This window comes from Podarcis tiliguerta, assembly GCF_965153285.1.
Source record: "Podarcis tiliguerta genome assembly, chromosome: 6".
NCBI classification, from domain to species: Eukaryota; Metazoa; Chordata; class Lepidosauria; order Squamata; family Lacertidae; genus Podarcis; species Podarcis tiliguerta.
In genome coordinates, this window is record NC_139539.1 from 30984516 (window position 1) to 31004809 (window position 20294).

Sequence of the window (20294 nt, forward strand, 5' to 3'; positions counted from 1 at the left end):
AAACAGCTTTGGTAACATGCTGAAAAGCCTGGGCAAATGTGCTGGAAAAGACATGTGACTTGTACCAGGCAAAAGTCCTTCAAGAGGGTATTCCACATAATGGGTGATAAAACTGCCTCTGCCTGGTAATCACCTAATTTCAGGAGACAGGAACTTAGAGAAGGGCCTTCATATAATGTAAAATTTGGGCAGGCTTGTGTGGTCAAGTATCTTGAGACCTAAGCCATTAAATGCCCTTGAACTGTTCCTGGAAATATACTGCAGCCACTACAGTTATTTAAGAAGTGATCCTAGTTAGTAGCCTAGTTCTTCAATTGTCCAGTAACAAAAGTTTCCAAAAAGTCTTAAAAAGCACTACAGCAGATTGCAATAATATAGATGAGAAGTTACCAGGGTGTGGATAGCTGCTGCCCATTATTTTTATTTTTAAAGACAGGCTGTAGCCATGGGCATAGCCAGGATTTATTTTAAGGGGGAGGCAGGCTTTATGCTGGGAGGCGGGGCAAATTCAAAATACTTGCATTTCTGTTAAGCATTTCTGTTTATTTACTTAATGGGGAGCAGCTGCACCCCTGTGGCTATGCCCATGGCTGCAGCTGGTGTATCAGGCTTAACCACTTGAAGGTGCTGCATGCCATGGGTGCCCCGTGAACCCCCACTGTATCCAGCCCCATCCAGAACAGTTTGGACATCTCCTGTTCTATGAACTGCCCACCAACAGTGAAACAGTGTCATAGGTCAGTCTAAAACCTGATAAGGAGCAATAAGCTGAAGCTCAATCCAGATAAATTGCCCACCAACAAAACCTCCATCTTATCTTCCTTGTGGTATTAACTGCATAGCAAATTATCATTCATTTTTAAACTTTGCATAGGAAAACATTTGATTTTGTTATATTATTTATTCTTGTATTTTATGTTGTTATTATTATTTATACCCTGCCCATCTGGCTGGGTTTCCCCTCCATTCTGGGTAGCTTCCAATACATATCAAAACATAATAAAGCATCAAACATTAAAAAATACATTTGTGTAAATTCATTTACTTTTTTAAAAAAATATTAAAGTAGTGGATTTTTAAAATAATTATATATATATTCTTAAGAATTTCAGATGCCTGACACGTTGAACTCATGGTTTTTAGTAGCACAGCTTCACGTCTGGTAAGCAAAACTTTAAAGCTCTATTTTCTGCCCCTCAAAAGCTGTATTTTCTGAATTCTGCAACATCTATACCAACTACAGAAGTCTGTCACTGCTAGTGACAAAAATATTGGACTTGTGGGCAGGTTTTTAAAAAACAAAGGTCAAAGCAGCCTAATATTTGTAGTTATTTCTAAAGTCTAGTAGGGGGAAGGATATGGCTAGGAATAACTTTAAAATAAATAAATATATAAAGGTTTCATTCACCTTGAATGGAAAGGTCTCTTATTTAGCTGTTATAGGAAAATCTCACATTTACGTAAAAGTGGTTTGAATTGTGAGAACCTGTGGTGATTTTACTTTCTGGTTGTCAGAAGCCTTTAACAAATTATACCATTGACATTTACATTTGCACCTCTAAAATGTACCTACAGATTAAGTGAATGCCAGGTTGGTTGCATGTAGAATATTTAACACCTCAGAAAGTGAGTTTTTCCTTCATTTGTTAAATAACTGGCCAAGAAAAATAATTAGGCAAAATATAGTTTTCATCTAAAGTTACGTGTTTGAAAAGGTCAAAGTGATATAGCAATGATGCAGAAGGAAGGAAATTATTTTTCCAATTGCTTGCCTCTCTGAAAGTTAATAGCACTAGATTTGAGTCTACCAATATAGATGCTCAAAAGGTGTCACTGAACAAAGTGTGACCACATGACCCAGATAGCATGTGTACTTTTTTTCATCTCTCCTTTTCCAAGCTTTCTCAATTACTTCAGTGTTCCAAATGATATTATGAACTTTATTCCAGTGGTGTTAGCTTACAACAGGCATTCAGAAAATGAGACACCTGAAAGATTAAAGTGTGTATGCATCTCATGAATGCATTTAAGAAAGCCCCTTATTAGAGCACATTAATCACTGGGTTGGGGAAATAAAGGTGTGACACAGACACGTGAATCCTGAGCTAATATAGGGTGCTTTGGGGGGATTTTGGTTATGTCCCAAGGTGAACTGGGGATCTGACCAGGTACCTGAAGTAAAGTGAGGTCCCGTGGTGCCTCAGTGATTAAGACGTCAAAAAATGTTGCAGAAATTTTTCTGCTAACAGCAAAACTAATGTATTTAAGCTTACCTTGAAATACTAGGTAGGCTGTGAGGGAAGGGAGAGTAGACACCAGGATGGAAAGCTAAGCGGAATGCTCTCTTGTGATTGACAGGTCAAGCTTGTAATCAAAAGGAATTGTTTTACTTTGACTCTCCATTCTCAGAGTTCTTGAGGAGGAATGTTGAAGAAAAATAACCTTTGCTGTATATGAGCAAAAGTATATATCTGTCTTGTTTATTTAATTATTTTTATTTATTTAACAAACTTATATTTCACTTGATTGGAAATAGACTCTCTAAGTGGTTTACAAGAAACAAGCATTAACACTTTAATAAAAGATTTATTCTTTAAATAAAAGTATTTAAAGAATTCAAATACAGTGGAACCTCAGTTTTCAAGCGTCTTGGAAGCCGAAGGCCAAATGCCAAAAACCCAGAAGTAATTGCTTCCGTTTTCAAACATGCCTCAGAAGTTGAACGACTTCCGAGGCACATTTCTCCATTTTTTCAATGGATTTTGCCGACTGCCCATTGATCCTCAGTTTTTGAATGTTTCAGAAGTCGAACGGTCTTCTAGAACAGATTATGTTCGAAAGCCGAGGTTCCACTGTATAATTAAACTCGACAGTTAAGATGAAACAGCTTAAATCATATGCATGTCTAGAAAGACTTGTCTGAACAAAAATGTGTTAATAAGGTGCTGAAAAGAATACAGCAATGGTACCTGCCTGGTGTCAATAGGCAGGGAGTTCAGAAGTGTGAGTGCTGTGAAAATAAAAGATTGTTTCCCACCCCCGGTACTTATTTGTTTGTTTGTTTCATACAATTTATATACCACTTGTAGAAAAAAAAAATCAAAGCAGTTTACAAAAATGATAAAACAATGAAATTATCACTAAAAATTTACAGCCGTAATTTAAAACACAGAGAAAGTAAAAATCACAATAGACTAAAACAAATAAAAATTCATACTAACTTTAAGTGATTTAAGTGATTCCTTTTTTATCTCCCCTCTCCGCCCAACTGCAACGGCTACCCTTGCTGGAAAACCACAGCTTGTATCCTTCTGAAATTTGTCAGAATTCACTCCCTAATAAGGATATACCATTTCCTTAAATTCCACCCCCACCCACCCCCAAATCAAAGTTACAGATATTTCATTTTGAGTGCAACACAAGAAGTCCCGGAGCGAGTTGCCTGCACTGTGACAGGCTTTATTTATCTGCAGCAGGGGCAAAGGGAGCCCTCCTTTTTCTGAAGTGGACTGTGGCTTGGACCCTGCACCAAATTTAAGTTGAAACTGAATCTTGCGGCCAGAAACCAATTTTGCAAGTTGCTTTGGGTTACATTTTGTAAATAAAATTGACTAATAAGTGCAATAAATAATAATAAAAGTAATGATCTTGTCTTCTGAATGTTCATTCTTCATTGCTGATGTTAGACTCACAGAATTGCTAGTAACTAGCTCTGTAGATGGCCATCACAGAAGCTGAAAGCAGCCATGCTAATTGCTGTACTTGTATTTTTTAAAGTAAGTGTTGAATGTATTCCAAATATTTCTGGTACCCTTGCAGCTAATTACATCTCAATGATACTTTAATCATTCAAGCTATTATGTGTTACCTGCATTCACAACTCAGATTGCACTTTGCCCTAAGGCTGAAGATGCCACGTTGAGGCAGCCCTGTGCTCATCAATTTCATTGTGCAAGCCTCCTTTATTTACCACTTTCTAAAATGCTGAACAGGAGAGTGGGAAACTGTGATGTTTTATTAGAGAGCACTAGCTGCTTAATGGTGACTAAAATAAAAACCCCGAAACAAAATTGAGGATGGCTATCCCAGGAGATGGATAGTACTCAGAAGCCGTCTTCAGTGGGCAAGTACAAGCCGTGCATTTTGGACACACATCCTACAGCTTGCACACCAACTTGCTCCAGGCTGAGGTGTTGGAAACCAAAGATATCTGAGGACCAAGCTAGTCATTAAATTGATCTTTGCATTTAATTAGCAGGTTTAAAAAAATGCAAATGGCATCAGTTGAAGCATGATAATTATTAGGATTGCAGCAGGTAAGGAGAGGAAGTGCCACCTGAAAGGTTGCTTTTTCCTGTTGATACCTGCCTGTAGTCTGTGAACCACCCTGAGACCTCCAGGTATAGGGCGGTATAAAAGTTCAATAAATAAATAGATAAATATCCTCTCTTGAGGCCCTGTTATATGTTCCACAGATATATGCCCATAGCATAGAATAAACTTGCCCTGTTCATATTTCTAAGGTAATTATCTTTTTAAAATAACATGGATAGTATTTTTTAAAATCCCAGATACTGTATTAATACATCTCTAAAGCAAAACTTCCCTATACTCAAAATATGGTTTGGTTGTTGAATAATTGAATATATTACAAAACATGACCTTATGGTAAAACAATAAAAAGTTTTGCAGCTGTGTTGATGTAGTTAGAAAATCTAAGAACCTGTGTCATTTAACCTCAAGTGGCAGTTGTTGTAAACGAGGTACTGTTTTTTAAAAAATAAACTCTCCAGATTCCATGACCTCATTCAGGGTGCTGCAACACTGCTCTGTGACAGCACTAAACATCCAAATATACAGCATATTTTAAAGCGTTGGGCTAAGTGTTACTTGAAAAAAACCTTTGGTTTTTGTTCCATCAGTGAGAGCTTACGGAGCTTGGTCTCTGCCACTTTTGGATCCTCTTTTTTTGTTGTTGTTATTAATACAGGGAACATTTGACCAAAGTTTTATAGTAAAAACAGGTATGTCCATGGTCCCACGGAGCTTACAGTCTACAGGATGGTGCGAATGTTGTTATCAGACACGCTGCTGCTCTATATTCCTGGGTCATGCACCAGTTGCATCTCCTTCTTTGTACTTCTCATACTCTTTAAGTCAAGATTTCCAGAATCTAATGTGTTTCCTTTGCTATCCTCTAGGATGTGTTTAGTACGAATGAAGCAAGAGGGACGAACAGGAAAATACATGTGTCGCTATATAGTTCATTCTATGTGGGAAGATGTTGAGCAACGTGGGAAGGTCATGGGAGTAAGTAGTCTTTGGCACAGATTCCTTTATCACATGACTGTCATGTTGTGTCGGTGTCAGGAAGCCAGTGCTTCAGAATTCAGATTGTCTTAGCCATGTGGTCCATCTAAAATTTTACTATTTAATATATTTGGAAGAATGACGGAGCAGAACAGTGAACAGATGATGTTTCGAATGATCTTTTCTCACAAGCAAGTACAGCTAGCCATAAACTTCATCTTAAGCTAAATTTAAATATCTCACACTGAGGTAACAGCAACAGCTAATATGTATTCATCCATTTATTTTTTTGTTTTTGTTTATTGCATTTATATCCCACCTGCCTTGCCTTCAAGGAGCTCAAGGTGGCATCCCCCTCTCCATTTTATTCTTACCGCAGCCCTCTATGTTGTTAGGTTCGACTGAAATCCTTAGCATAGCTGTGTGAGATTAGCAGGCAACTCCTCAACCATTGGAAAGTAGGTAGGCAGACCTTGGCAAAATGAGGTATAAATGCTAGGTTTGACCAACTGGCCAGTGATTTCTTGTTGCCAGCAATAATCTAATGGTGGTGTCCAGTTATTGCACTGTGGATTGATTCTTTGCAAGTGTTCATCCTTGATGGAAAAAAAACTGCATTCTGACTACTTATACAGAATGGACAGCAGTTGCTGTGACTTCATGGGTTGCTGTAGAGAGGTGTTAGCCACTCTGTTAGACACTCCCATCATTCTGTACCTGAGAAAAAGTCAGCTTTCTGCTCCTATGATGTACTCACAGTGGAGGTTTTCAAATCATCCTTCCAGTCTATAAAAAAAGTGTGCCGCCTAATGCTGAGAACTAATTATAGTAAGCAGCTGTCAGAGCATTGGAAGGTCAAGGATATACCATCAGCTGCCCAGAGCAACAAGCTAACAATTAGCTAATCAAGCAGTATTTATTTCAGAAAGTCAAATCCAATCAAATTATGCTTTCTGAAAAAATGCTTGATTTGGTCAGTTTCACCAATGTGATTTAAAAGGCAAAGCCCGTCATGTAATAAAGGGGAAGGCAAAAAGAAGAAGAAAAAGAAAAAACCCTCCTGGCATTGCCATGGGATATTTTTTATAAGGTATTCAGTTTTACTTTCTCGGTAGTAATTCTACCAACATAGTTAATGATGTGAAGGCCTAGGGGAAAACAGGGAAATATTTTTTCAATAACTTTAAAATAACTTTCCAGTGGGAACACTGAAAATTTTGGGGAACACTATAAGGAGAAAATTTCTCATGCAATATTTTTTTCTCTTTGAATGAGTGATATGGTTTTTAAGAAAAGGATGTATAATATTGTTATTTTTATATCAGATAGTCTACAGTAGAGTGCCTTATTCCTGAGTAAACTGTAGGCATATATAGCACACAAATTCCTTATGCATTTCTGAATCTAGAGAGTGCTGCCATCATGATGAAAAGACTGTACATGGCCTAGCTTTCGTTGAATTGCTCCTTGCTTCCTTCTGGTGATGTCTGATTTAGTTTTGAGATTCTAGAGCAATTCTCCATGGCTTCAAAATCTCTGGAAGTGTTGCATCTCTAAATGTAGCCAAGATTAAAGGTCAAAACATTGCTATTTCCTACCTGAGAAATAAAAATACTTGTACAAGAAAAAAATACTGCAAACCTCATTGATGAGGAAGCTGAAGTCTTCCAGATGTTGTAGGATTCCAGCTTCCTTCCTTCCTGCTCATTGACTATTCTGGCTGGAGCTGAGGGGAGTTGGACTCCCAACAGCATTTGAAGACTGTCTGGTTCCCCAGCCCTGCTAATGGGGATTTTGCAAACTATTATACTTGCTTTATTAATTTAGAGGATCATTTAACTATAATGAGACTTTGTGTGGTTGAAACTACTGCAAGCTTTATTTCAGTTATGGGTTAGTAATAACGAAGAAAATGGAGTGGTATTGAAAGACAGAGTGTAGATTAAATAACATTTGTAAAGCCCTAAGTTCTCGTCCTTTTGTAGATAGATATCTGGCACTGGCTTCTTAAGCTGTATATGAAGGCCAGAATAAAACACTGTGAAGTCACTGTTTGCTTTATACATATTTTGCTGAATTTTCACATACAGGAAAGTGCAATTATTATTAATTATATTAATATTACCTGAGAATTTTTGTTATCGTTAGCTTGTAAGGAAGTCTGATTCCATAGTTTTCTTGTTCTGCTGACCCAAACAATGATCTTTCTTAAAACAGAAGGACTCACTTTTATGTTAAGAATTAATGGCAGAGAAAGTAAACTAGCTCAAAGCAACGAGTGCTCATTCCAAAACGTTGATGATACCTTTCTAGGCCAAAAGCGGGATTTCAACCTATTAAACCTGCTTACTCAAAGTTAGAAGGACTTTCGACTTTCAGAATTTTGATTTGAGATCTATCCGTTTTGAGTTCTATACAAAAGCACAAATCGGTAATTTCATACTAACATAGCATATAGATATAGCAGTGTAAGTAACAGGCACAAGGAAGGTCAGCTATACTTTTACAAAGAAACCCCATTTAGGGGAAAGCTTTATGAAGAAATTATAAAAAGGTCTGTAGTTAATTGAAATACTTTTGAAAGATAACTATGCTGAAGAAAATAAAACTTAGATAATATTTTGGCAAGGCAAGTGAAACATTGCTTTCATAGCTGGCAATGCGTAGAGAAAATGGATGTTAAAATTATATATTTCAGATCTGGTGGCTTTGTTTAGTTTTAGAACATGCCATCTGGTATTACAGATGTAAGGATATCATGGTTTGAACCAATGCAATCCATTGCATTTTCACTTCAAATTTATGCTTATCCCTGTTTTAAATGGTGTATTAATTCATAGACTAGTTGTTAAAATTGTTGCAATCTGAATCTCAGCTGCAAAGTTTTGGGACCCTTTAACCTGGGCTCCTTCAGCACTCTTGATTGTTGGCAAGAGTTGAGACCCAAAACTTGACACAGCTGTAAAAACAGAAAGAAAACCTTTGGCCTCAGCAATTCTACTGGTGCAGGCAGATTTCATATATAAATTTTACTCTCCTGCCCCTAGAACTAATGAAGTCAGTTTCTTTTGGTGGTTATGCAGCCAGGTGTGTCCAGTTTTGTGGCTAACCAGTGTTCTTTACTTAATTTTTCCACTTGTGACTTTTCTACCAAACTTAAAAACAAGCATGAAAATTGGCTTGATGGAGTGATTCAAAGTATTACTAGTAACATTAGGCTCGATAAAAGATTTCCTTTTGATCCTGCTCTGCTCTTGTGTCTGTCTTGCATTTTATAGGCATGAACTGTCTAATCTGTCAGCTGCTCAGTAGTTTTCGTAGGTGAGAGCCAGGGACAGAACCTGAAAACACAAATTAATGTTCTACCTAAACAAACAAATAAATCTGCTGAGATGCTTCTAGAAAAAGAAAAACCCTGAATCATCTTTTCATTTTCAAAACATCTGAACTGGAGATGGGTAGGATTAAAATAAATGGTAGATGTTTGTATATGTCGCTCAGTGAGTTATAGGCCTGGTTTGGATTGTTACATCTTTGCTTTTTAAGCTGATATGTTCACATTGTAACTGAATAATCCATCTTGTTCCAAAAGATTGTAAATACAGTTTCCCAGTTCAGACAAAATGGGAAACCATGTTTAATTAGAGTCTTCTTGGTTCAGTCTCTGTTTGCTGTGAAGGGGTTCTTGCATGGGCAAAAGGTTTTGTATATCTCAGCTTAATAAATGGAGAGGTGTTCATTTGAATGCACCTATAGGCTACTCGCTGATGTAAATTTTAAATTAGGATTTTGGAAGTCTGCTATGCAATTGTGCATGCTCTGCACCCCCCCTACCCTGCTTGATCCCCCCCAAAAAAATATCAAGTGAGTCTCTTGAATTCACTGACCCCCATTAAGCTGATCCCCACAACGCTTCTGAACACATACGGAGAATCTTGGTGCATCTGTAGATTGGTGGCTATAGCATGCAATACCAAACTAGAGAGAAGTAGGAAGCACAGAATCCCACAACCTGTTCCTGATCCCTAAGCCCTAGTTATTTTTTATTTCTGCCCCAGTCCTTAGAAATGTTATCTTCTGCTTAAAATTTCAAAGCTCTCACTTTCTATACAGAAACTTAAAAACTGTGGAAAACATGACTTAAAATCACATCTGAAATAAGCATTCCTAATGGCAAACATCTTTCTAACAAAAACCTTGCCTTCAAGTTGGAGTGCTGCTCTTATCCCACAACGTACAAGACTTGTTTGTTCAGTGTAAAATCCTGATTTGTAGCTGAGCCTGTTTTAAAAGCTGTACAAGATGATAGGAGCAGGAAGAGGCCGTCCAGCCCAACATGCCAACCGCATTTTAATTTAACTTAATCCCACCTTCCTGCTTTCCCACCAGACCACTCAGGCCCCTCCTTTTCCAGAAACACATCTAAGTGTCTCTTGAATTCATTTATTGGCCCTGCACTGTGGAGTACAATGAAGTCTTTGTTATGTTTTTAGGTAGAGCTATTTATACACAGTAGCCCCTATTCTATATTCAGTTACTCTGGAGTGGTTCAGATGAAGTTTACTGGGATTACTTCATATTACACCAGAGCGGCTAAAAGGAGAGTCTTGCCTGATGTTCTGCAATTAATTGAAATAAAACTCATGCTTCTTTCTTTCTTTCTTTCTTTCTTTCTTTCTTCTCTCTCCCCCCCCCCCCCCACCAGTACATTGAGGATTAATTTATAGTAACACTAGACTATAATGGCACTAGAGGTTAGTATACAAATCACAGTCTTAATCTCTTTCATAGATGCCACACTTCCAATTCAGAAGGATCTCTCCTGGTTACAAACAGATCCAATGATAGCAAGGAAAGGAATCAGTAAAATTAGTCTGAATGGATAATTATCACAGGACCAAACAAATTGTTCATGTAACCCTGAACCACTTAATTGATAGTACTGTTGCTTTTCTCTATATGAGCCGGAGAGTAAAAACTGCCTAATTCACATGTCACAGTAAGCCAGTATTGCGGCTTATCAGAAACAGGCAGTGTGCTAGTGCATGCTTTCCAGTTGCTCTCACTTGCTCATGCTAAAGGAGGAGCAAGACACCAGGAAGCCGCAATTAAGCTTGGCTTCCCATAACATCCAACCCAGGATCCTAGTTTGTTGCTCTCTACCATGCCATTTTAAAAAAAACTTGAAATTGCTGAAACAAAGCGCAACAGACTAGGGTCCAGGGTTTGGACGGCATAGGAAGCCATGTTTAATTGAGGCTTCTAGTTTCTGCTGCTCATGCTGCATAGGAGTGAAATAGGAACAGTTGGGCAGCAGGCAGGAACACACTGGTCGTTTCTGGTAAACTATGATAAGCCAGCAATCTTGACATATGGTGACAGGAAAACATGGTCATTGTGTTCCTTCATGTTCAATCCCAGTGAAAGGCCAGACTAATGCACAGAAACAATGGGATAACAGTGACTTTAAACTCCAGCTAAATTTATGGAAACCCTTCCATGTGGTAAGTTAGCAATACATATCTGGAGAGTTCTCAGCCCCCAAAATAAAAGGAGGGTAAGTTTAACAAAGGGACGCGGGTGGCGCTGTGGGTTAAACCACAGAGCCTAGGACTTGTCGATCAGAAGGTAGGCGGTTCGAATCCTCGCAGCGGGGTGAGCTCCCGTTTCTCGGTCCCAGCTCCTGCCCACCTAGCAGTTCGAAAGCACGTCAAGTGCAAGTAGATAAATAGGTACCACTCTGGCGGGAAGGTAAACGGTGTTTCCGTGTGCGGCTCTGGTTCGCCAGAAGCGGCTTAGTTATGATGGCCACATGACCCTGAAGCTGTACGCCAGCTCCCTCGGCCAATAAAGCAACTTGAGCACCGCAACCCCAGAGTCGGTCACGACTGGACCTAATGGTCAGGGGTCCCTTTACGTTTTAAGTTTAACAAGGGAAACATTTGGACCCATGCAGTGAGTCACTGCATATGAACAATAGAGCGCATAAAAAACTTCTACGTAGTTTCATTTAAAACAGTGGCAGAGTGACTGCTTGTGTGAATTTGGCCATTTGCGGTGCTTGGAATGAACTAGTTCGGTTTAACCAAGTTCACAAAATTCATTTTAAAATCTCAGAACTACATCTGAAATCAGTTCCCATAATTGCAGGTGAACTGAACATGAATTAAGTCCATTTTGGGGTAGAACTTTGAGGTATGTCTCTCTCTCTCCATCATTAATTTTTAGAAGGAATTTGAAAACTTTCTTGTTTACCCAGGCATTTGGTGAATACTAAAGAATACTGTTTGCAGCAACCCTGAGATCACTGGATAGAATAATATTTTTAACTGTAGCTGTTTTTAGAATACTTTAACTGTTTTAGAATTCTTTTTTGAAATGTGGGTATGTTTGCCTGAGTTTTCAGGAGGAGAGGTGAGGTATGAATTCAATAAACAAATCTTCACTATTGAAGATACAGTATTTGAGTTGTTCTCTCAACTTGACAAAGTATGGAAACTATTTCTCATTCGTTGGTTTTCTTCTTTGAATTAGCCCCAAGATCATACCTTATTCTTCATGCATTTGCTAAAACCCTGGAGGGAAATCAGGATCACCCTAGCTGGCTCTGAGCTCTGCACATTTACTGTTCTTTCCCACAACCTTCATACATTGGGGGAGAGATGAGAACAGGTCCTGCATGCACAATTTTACAGATGTAGGGCCTGTATGAGTGATGTGAAACCATGTTCACACATACCTGTTCTCACATTGTACCCAATATTTGGAGGTTGTGGGACAAACAGCCACAGTGCCACTTCTCTCAACATATAGCTTGAGGAGAGCTCATGTCTATTATTCTTAGTCCCTCCTGGTCTGCATCCCAATGAAGGTGCATGTCTGGCACAGAAAACTAATCCAGTGTTTGATTTTGCATGTAAAAGGTAAAGGTCCCCTGGATGCAAAATGCTTCCATCAGTCTTGGGTATTCAGCCTGAACAGCCTTGGTTTTTTATTTTTTATACCAAAAATGCCAGTCAAAGCCCACAGATCTGCCCTCACTCACTTCACTGCAGATTTCTATTAGGTATATTTACTACGGGAATGGCAATTCCGACTCCAGAATTACAACTAATGAGCACATAAAGGAGATAGTAGACCAAGCAAAGGGGGAGGGGGACTGTGAGAGTTGTAGGCTCATAGACTATATTCCAAACATCCACTTCTTACAGTTCTGTCTTTTGTGCTACTCTTCTCTTACTTGTGGTCAGAGGCTATAATGTTCATTAGGAGTGCCAATACATCTCAATCAATAAGTCAGTATAGTGAGGGTGGCTTATATAGATTTCTTGGAATTGCCTCCACCCAAAGCCACATATTTGTATGAAACAGATTCCATGCTTCAAAAGGTCAGTTCCTAGTGGTGGGAAGATGGGCTGGTATAAACAGTAGTGGGTAGCTCATTGGTTACTGTGAAAGGGCTTTTCATTGGTAACTTGTGTATGAAAGGTCAAATAGAATTTACATCATTGAAAATTATGGGAAACTATGACAGAGGTATAGCCACATGAGAAGGTGCTATGAGGTGATGTTCCACATACTGCTTCTGATCACCCTGGGTTCTCCTGATTTAGCACCAGGGTATCATGATTGAGCCCTCTGATTCATTTTTTCAGAACTGCCATGACCCTCCCTCTTGTGAACTGTTGTAGAATCATAGAATTTAAGAGTTGGAAGGGGCCAGCTCCCTGCAATGCAGGAATCTTCTTGCTCAATGCAGGGCTTGAACCCTCAACTCATGAGATTAAGAGTCTCATACTGTATTGACTGAGCTATCCCAGAGAAGATCTTGCTCCTAGAGCTCAACCATACTGTCATTCAATGTTGATAGTACTCTTCTTGTGCCTCCATCAATCTGCTGTCCATATGATGCTCTTCATATCTCTGCCTTTCCACACCCTCTCTTGTTGCTTCTTCTTTTTCCTATCTAAAGTTTCTAAACCCATTCTTTCTTAAGTCTCGCATTTCTCCAGTAATCCTCCAGTTGTGCTCTCAACTTCTTTTGACATTCAAATGTATTGTTTCTCGTGTGTGCGCGCGCATGTCTTTAATCCTCCCTTTCCTGACTGCACTGTTTCCCACTTTCTGTTACATATCATTAAATTACCTCCCAGCATCCATCCCACTCCTTCTGTTGGTACATTTAAATTCCTAACATAGCTGCCCCTTCATTTGTATAGCTAACCAAATTCCAGGATCTCACCACTCTTTTTCTGCAGGATGTGTTCTAGATAATAGATTTTCAGCTGATGGGTTGGGACCTGCTGCAATGTTATAACCCTGTAGAGACCTAGAACAAGTATTACAAATATACAGCATTTGCCAAAATCTCTAATTCTGCTCTTCAGATTTTGAAAATGGTTTTTGAATTTTAGGTTGAGATCTGAAATTTAGCCTGTGTTCTGATGCTTTTCATTTTTTAGCTTCTGGATTTCATTTTTGAAATGGACAGGCCAGCTTTACAAGAGAACAGGAAAGAGGCTGCTGTCCTCCCTTGTCCACTGAAAGCGGCCCAGGAATGAGCCAGTAGGAGGAGCTGAGTGATTCTCATCCTGCTGCAGGCCAGATGTTACCTGAAAGCCACTATTTGCCCACCTCTTGCTTATATGTATTTCATCCACACCATTAAATACCAGCAAATACAACATGACATAGAAATCTCAACTGTTAAATAAAACATTTGTCAGCAAATACCATGATGTACAGATAACGTGTGGTAAATTATACAGCAGAGTATTTTAAGAGAGAGAGAACAAACTTGCAAATTGCAGCTGTATTCTGAACCACTTGAGCTCAATTATGTTTTTGCTTAAGAAAACTAGCTGGGGAAGATGATCCTTCTCTCTGGGATTGTGGTGGTGGTGGTATCAATCAGCTGCCTAAAAGTATATCATATCATTAAATGAGATCCAGATAACATGCAAAAGACTACATGTCAGTGTTACGTGCTAATCACTTATATCCCCTATCTATAAACTGAGGACATAAAGTAATTTAACTATAACATCTTAAAGCAAAGCTTTAAGTAAGCAGTTAGTTCTGCAAGTGAATCAATGAATGACGACCAGTTTATCATAAATGTTATCTCATTTGTTTTCCCCAATAATGATGATATACTTTCCTAGCTTAGCCATGTGTACTCTTATCTTACCTTCCCCTCAAAGATGTTATGAATTGTCACGCTGTGCTTCTCACTGCCAGTCCCATTCATTTAAATGGGAAAGTTAAGCATGTGGTTAACTCTGTCACCGAACTCTGCAGTTCTTTAAAGTGCTTAAACTTGGCTAGATTGAACCACAAATGTGCAAGTTTGAGGCCTGTTAAGAAAGCCCAGCAAATAAAACACACTTGGTATTTTGGCACTGGCAATCTTTATTTTGTTGTGGCAATTTTTGCTACAAATTAAGAATCACATACCGCCAAAAGATGAACACTTTATCATAAAGGGTCCTTTGCACATAAATTTTTTCAATGGGATTGAACAAACATTTTGGAGATTTGCAGAAACTGTTGCATTGGTGGGACATAAGTTTTGCAACAAGGGTACAATGTGTTTACATAACATATAAACAAATGTTTAAAACTTAAGAATCCTCCAGGATTCTCAACATCTTACTGTGTAACTTTTTTGTGGTTCACTTTCCTTCTTTTCCTTTTAGTTGAGGGCAGAAGTAGGGCAGAGAAGTAATTTTTATTCACTTCAGAAAGGTTATAGTAATAAAGGAACTCTTGTTAACATCAGAGAGCATGGCAGCCAGGAGTTTTCACAGTCTGGCATTGTTTATTTTACCAGCAATTTGGAACCTTCTGCACTCTTAAAATATTGGCAAGAAAATATTTAACTGTTAACTGTTTTGTGGCAAGCATGAATATGATGCCTTGGGTAGGAGGAGCGCTTAAGGGGAGCTAAGCTTTATTTGATCTAGAAATCCCTCTACATTTGAGAGAGGAGGGGGAAATCCTGCAGTGTATATGACAATATTTCAAGGCTACATATGAAACTTTCACTTTTACAAGTGCAACGTTCATATATAACCAACGTTATGGGCAAACATTGTAATGTGCCTAGAGATTGAAACGGTTAAGACAATTGTATGACACCAGAAGACATTAGGTGAAAACTTTGATAAAACACTGTACAGTGGTACCTCGGGTTAAGTACTTAATTCGTTCTGGAGGCCCGTACTTAGCCTGAAACTGTTCTTAACCTGAAGCACCACTTTAGCTAATGGGGCCTCCCGCTGCTGGCACGATTTCTGTTCTCATCCCTGAAGCAAACTTCTTAACCTGAAGCACTATTTCTGGGTTAGCAGAGTCTGTAACCTGAAGTGTATGTAACCCACTGTATTCAGATGTATCAATAAACTATTCTTTATTGTTATAGGAACAATCCATAACAGTCCTTGAGCTCCCAGGCTTGCCCCTCCCCCCTCTTCTTATGGTACTACAACCACAAGGAAGCTATAGGAAACTTTTGTTTCTATTTTTGATTAACAGCAGTTTAGCATTGCACCAGAACCCTACACTGTGGTTAAACTTCGTTATGGTGTATTAAAAGAAACCAGCTTCATAGCCCAAGGTTTGAAGGTGGCTTATTTCAATAAACCATAGTTAAAGTTAACTACACTTTGTTCACATTTAGTTGTAAAGGAAAAACACAGTTAATACAGAGTGGAAGGGAAAGCTTCCAGTCTCCTTACAGCCATGCCTGAAGAAGACAGTGGAGGGGGAAGCATGAGAGCTTGAGATCTTGCTATGCCTGAATGCAGCTAAGGTGTCCCTCTATATTGTCCTTGATAGATACCGTACTGCTAAGAAACAAAAATAAATTTAAATGAGTGCCATTGAAATCCTTAGGCTGAGAGACTGGGAATAGTTCTTAAGCCCTGGAGCTCAACACATTTACCTAGGAGTAAGTCCAGGTGAATTAGTGGAACTTACTTCTGAGTGACTTGCTTAAGACTGAATGGCTTCATTCAAAACTAAATAGATCTCAGTGGTCTTATATGCAGGTATACTCCAAAATTGCTATGGGATTCTTGGATATAACTTTTAATATATACCCTTTGGTGAAATTCTGAAGATTCCATACACCTAGTACAATGGTACCTCGGGTTAAGTACTTAATTCGTTCCGGAGGTCCGTTCTTAACCTGAAACTGGTCTTAACCTGAAGCACCATTTTAGCTAATGGGGCCTCCTGCTGCCGCTGCACAATTTCTGTTCTCATCCTGAAGCAAAGTTCTTAGCCCGAGGTAATATTTCTGGGTTAGCGGAGTCTGTAACCTGAAGCGTATGTAACCCAAGGTACCACTGTATTTGTTGTTCATCGCTCCTAAGAATCCTTGTCTATTTTGAACCAAAGCAGGTACTGGAGTCCAAGGTCTGTTTTTTGACAAAGTGTGAAGGGAGCTTAAATTTACAGGAGAAATCCAGTGGCTATTAGCAGCATTAGCATTGAGTAGCAGTTTAAACTTTTCTAGTGCCCTTGACACTTGAGACAAGCTTGTAGTCAGTGAAGTCATTTCTATTGAAAGCCAGGTGTTGAGAATTGCCAGTGCTGGGAAGACGGGATTGAGAAAAGAATGTTTCTAAAGAACCCTTCTTTAAGTTTATTTACTTATTTTAATGAGATGGTGTTTCTCTAGTATTAACCAGTTTCCTCCAAATACTGCGATAGCCCTCTTAAAAAACGTGATGTTATCCAGGATACTGCCCCCCCTCCAATGTAAGAGTCATATTTTTATTTATTGCCATGTTTATTTAGCTTTGTTATCTCCTTATTAATCTCTTTCTTAAAGCTGCTGCTTTTTGCTTTTATATAGTGAGCTGCTCCCCTAGGGATACAAAGTCCAGGACCTGTCCCTGTAATGGTGCTGTTTATTTTCTTTGCCCCCTTGCAATTGCCTGCTGTAACATTTGTAGTATGTGTTAAGTAATCCTTAAGGTAACATTTTTATTATGTCATAAAAAGTGCATGGCAAATATATTATAACTCATGGAATTTGTTTGTTTTAAAAATGGAAGGATAATTTATTGAGTGTGTACATGAGAGCTGCTCCCCCTTATTAGAGTATAGAAATGCTGCTTATTTAGGAGTATGTTCTATTGAGAAAAGCCATGGTCTCTGACATGCCTAGAAAGTACAAGCCTGGTTGGCTAAAAGTGACATCATAGTTTATGTACTCAATAAAAATTTAATTAAGTCATTACAGAGGTTGCAGTCATCATTTAACCCTGTGATTTCTCCTATTTAGCGCTTTTTTCATTAAACATTCAGTAATAGCCCAGTGACCAAATCTTGATGGCCTATAAAATATATGCATGAATTTTCATAGTTTATATAAATGGAAAAATATGAGTAACTGACATAAAAGAACTTTTTCCTTGTGGTTCCACTGTATGCGTGTATTATAAAAATAATGTTATGAAGGATAACAGTTTAATGGAGGACTATATATAAGCCATAGGTTTGATAGTATGACATGAACTAATTAGCTGTTGGAGGGGGAAATTATTACAAGGCAGTAACCACAGGGCTATATGCATATTAATAGGGCTTTGATGACATCATTGATGAAGCAGTACTGGTTTCTTTTATCAAAGTGTTGAGATTTGTGTATGGTGTTATTCATAGCTTTCTTTTGTGTGTCAGATTCAGCAACTGATGGTCCACCATGATCTTTGGGGGCTAGTCATTCAAATTCTGCTCGGTCTCCCTTTTACTTATAGTAAAAGGTGGCCCAACAGTAATCTGCTGCCCTTCAAACATTGCTGGATTCCATCTCTTGTCAGGCCCAGCCACCATGTTCAATAGACAGCAATGGTGGGAGTTGTAGCGTAGCAAAATCAGGACCACAACAGGTATCCCACCCTGTCAATGTTGAGTTCTCCAAGTGGCTTCATGTAGTTTACTTGCCATATTAGGAGCCATATTTGGAAGATACTCTTCCTGCCTTAGTTTTGTTTAGTAGTATATTGCCCATGCATTGCAAATACATGCAGAATGTGGTGCTGAACACGCACCTTCCTCCTTCCTTATGTATTCCAAGGCTCTTCTGTGAAATTTGTTTATCCAGACATGTTTCCACCAAACCCTGGCCAACTAGATGTGGGTTGGATAAGCAAGAAACTGCTCACTTCTGATTTCTGACTGCTGTTTTATTTTTCAGATTGATTCTGTTGCCCTGAAAACGAGTATGAGAAGCATGACAGAAAATTTCTATGCAGCTATTTTTGGATATGATGAGGTAATACTAATGTATGTAGACAAGATAAATGGCAGGCACATATTATGCACTACAAAAAAGATGCATTATTTCTGTCCTGAATATACTGTGTTTTCCAAACCATAGAGATTATTCCAATGGAAGTGTGTTTGTGCATACTTGCTTGTCTTGGCTAATTTGTTCTGCTTCTGCTAATGATGCTCATTGACTAAAGCTAGGGAGTGCGATGTGGTCATAAGGGAGCTGTCTTTTGCCCATATTGTGCTGCATGTTAGTGGGGAATGTGTTGTTCATAGGTAGCATGAATCTGAGTAAAGATTTTGTGCCTCATGCAGATTTTTGTACAACTTGTTTATTATTATTTTTTGAAATATAGAGTATCAGCACCTGATCCCTGAGGCTACTGAATCTGCTTCTCAGAATTGTGCCCAAGTTTTCATTGGTTTCATCACTATATTTGCTGCTTGTTTTCCCTCTCCTAATAAGATCTCTGATGCTTTGTCTTCTCCTACCAATAAAGGAAGGCAATGTACACACCATAAAAAAGCAGTAATAGTAGTAGTATTCCTATGCCACTTACAAGCCAAAACAGCTTCTGATCTGTTTACAAGTATAAAATCAATTATAAAATATCTACACACAATTAAACTACACAATAAAAAGCTAGTTTAAAAGCATAACATTTAAACTGTTATTATTGGAAAGTTTGAAGCTGTATTCGAACATTGCTACACTTTAGAGACTTAAAGGGAATGTCCAGCTAAATAGCCATTTGTAAGGTCTGAAACCGCTTCCTATTTAGTGTTTACATTTTCCCAATTTGCTGTTTTTCTTTCGTTTTAGGGAATCTTATCAGATGATCATGTGCTTGCAGCAGCCATCTGGAGAAATCTGTTCAACAAGCATTGTGAAGACCCAAGGCAGCTGGAAATAATGGTGGAATATATACGCAAGCAGGTGGGCAACTATTTATAATGTGGATGTTCTCATTACATTTCAAACAATATGCATGCTTGGTGTACTTGCAACTGTGGAATAATGGCCTTTCTTCACCCCTCCCCCCCCCCCAATTCCTTAACCATTGTTAAGCCTTTGAAATCTGCTTCAAACATTAGTTTACAGGCACTTATTTTCAAACATGGTTATGGGCAGCATTGACACAATCCTTAACCAGGGGAAAGCATGTTGTTGTTTAGTCGTTCAGTCGTGTCCGACTCTTCCTGACTCCATGGACCAGAGCACGCCAGGCACTCCTGTCTTCCACTGCCTCCCGCAGTTTGGTCAGGCTCATGTTTGTAGCTTCAAGAACACTGTCCAACCATCTCGTCCTCTGTCGTCCCCTTCTCCTTGTGCCCTCCATCTTTCCCAACATCAGGGCTTTTTCCAGGGAGTCTTCTCTTCTCATGAGGTGGCCAAAGTATTGGAGCCTCAGCTTCATGATCTGTCCTTCCAGTGAGCACTCAGGGCTGATTTCCTTCAGAATGGATACATTTGATCTTCTTGCAGTCCATGGGACTCTCAAGAGTCTCCTCCAGCACCATAATTCAAAAGCATCAATTCTTCGGCGATCAGCCTTCTTTATGGTCCAGCTCTCACTTCCATACACTTCCATACATCACTACTGGGGGGAAAGCATATAAATACCATATTTTTCCATGTATAACATGACCCCATGTATAAGACGACCCCTACTTAAGGGAGGCCAAAATTTAGAAAT

The 20294-nt window shown here is 38.8% G+C and overlaps 2 protein-coding genes across 6 annotated transcripts in view; one reads left to right on the forward strand and one right to left on the reverse strand.

Annotated features, from left to right (window-relative positions):
- Positions 1-20294, reverse strand: part of CEP250 (centrosomal protein 250) — a 132578-nt gene that overhangs the window by 84016 nt on the left and 28268 nt on the right. The gene's annotated exons all lie outside the window — the stretch shown is intronic.
- UQCC1 (ubiquinol-cytochrome c reductase complex assembly factor 1) overlaps positions 1-20294 on the forward strand; it is a 40664-nt gene that overhangs the window by 16370 nt on the left and 4000 nt on the right. For all 4 annotated transcript variants that reach the window (XM_083444137.1, XM_083444138.1, XM_083444136.1 and 1 more), the window contains 4 exons: positions 1105-1162; positions 5202-5310; positions 18521-18598; positions 19421-19534. In XM_083444137.1, coding sequence (XP_083300263.1) covers positions 1105-1162; positions 5202-5310; positions 18521-18598; positions 19421-19534 — 359 coding nt within the window. The remainder of the gene's footprint in view (positions 1-1104; positions 1163-5201; positions 5311-18520; positions 18599-19420; positions 19535-20294) is intronic.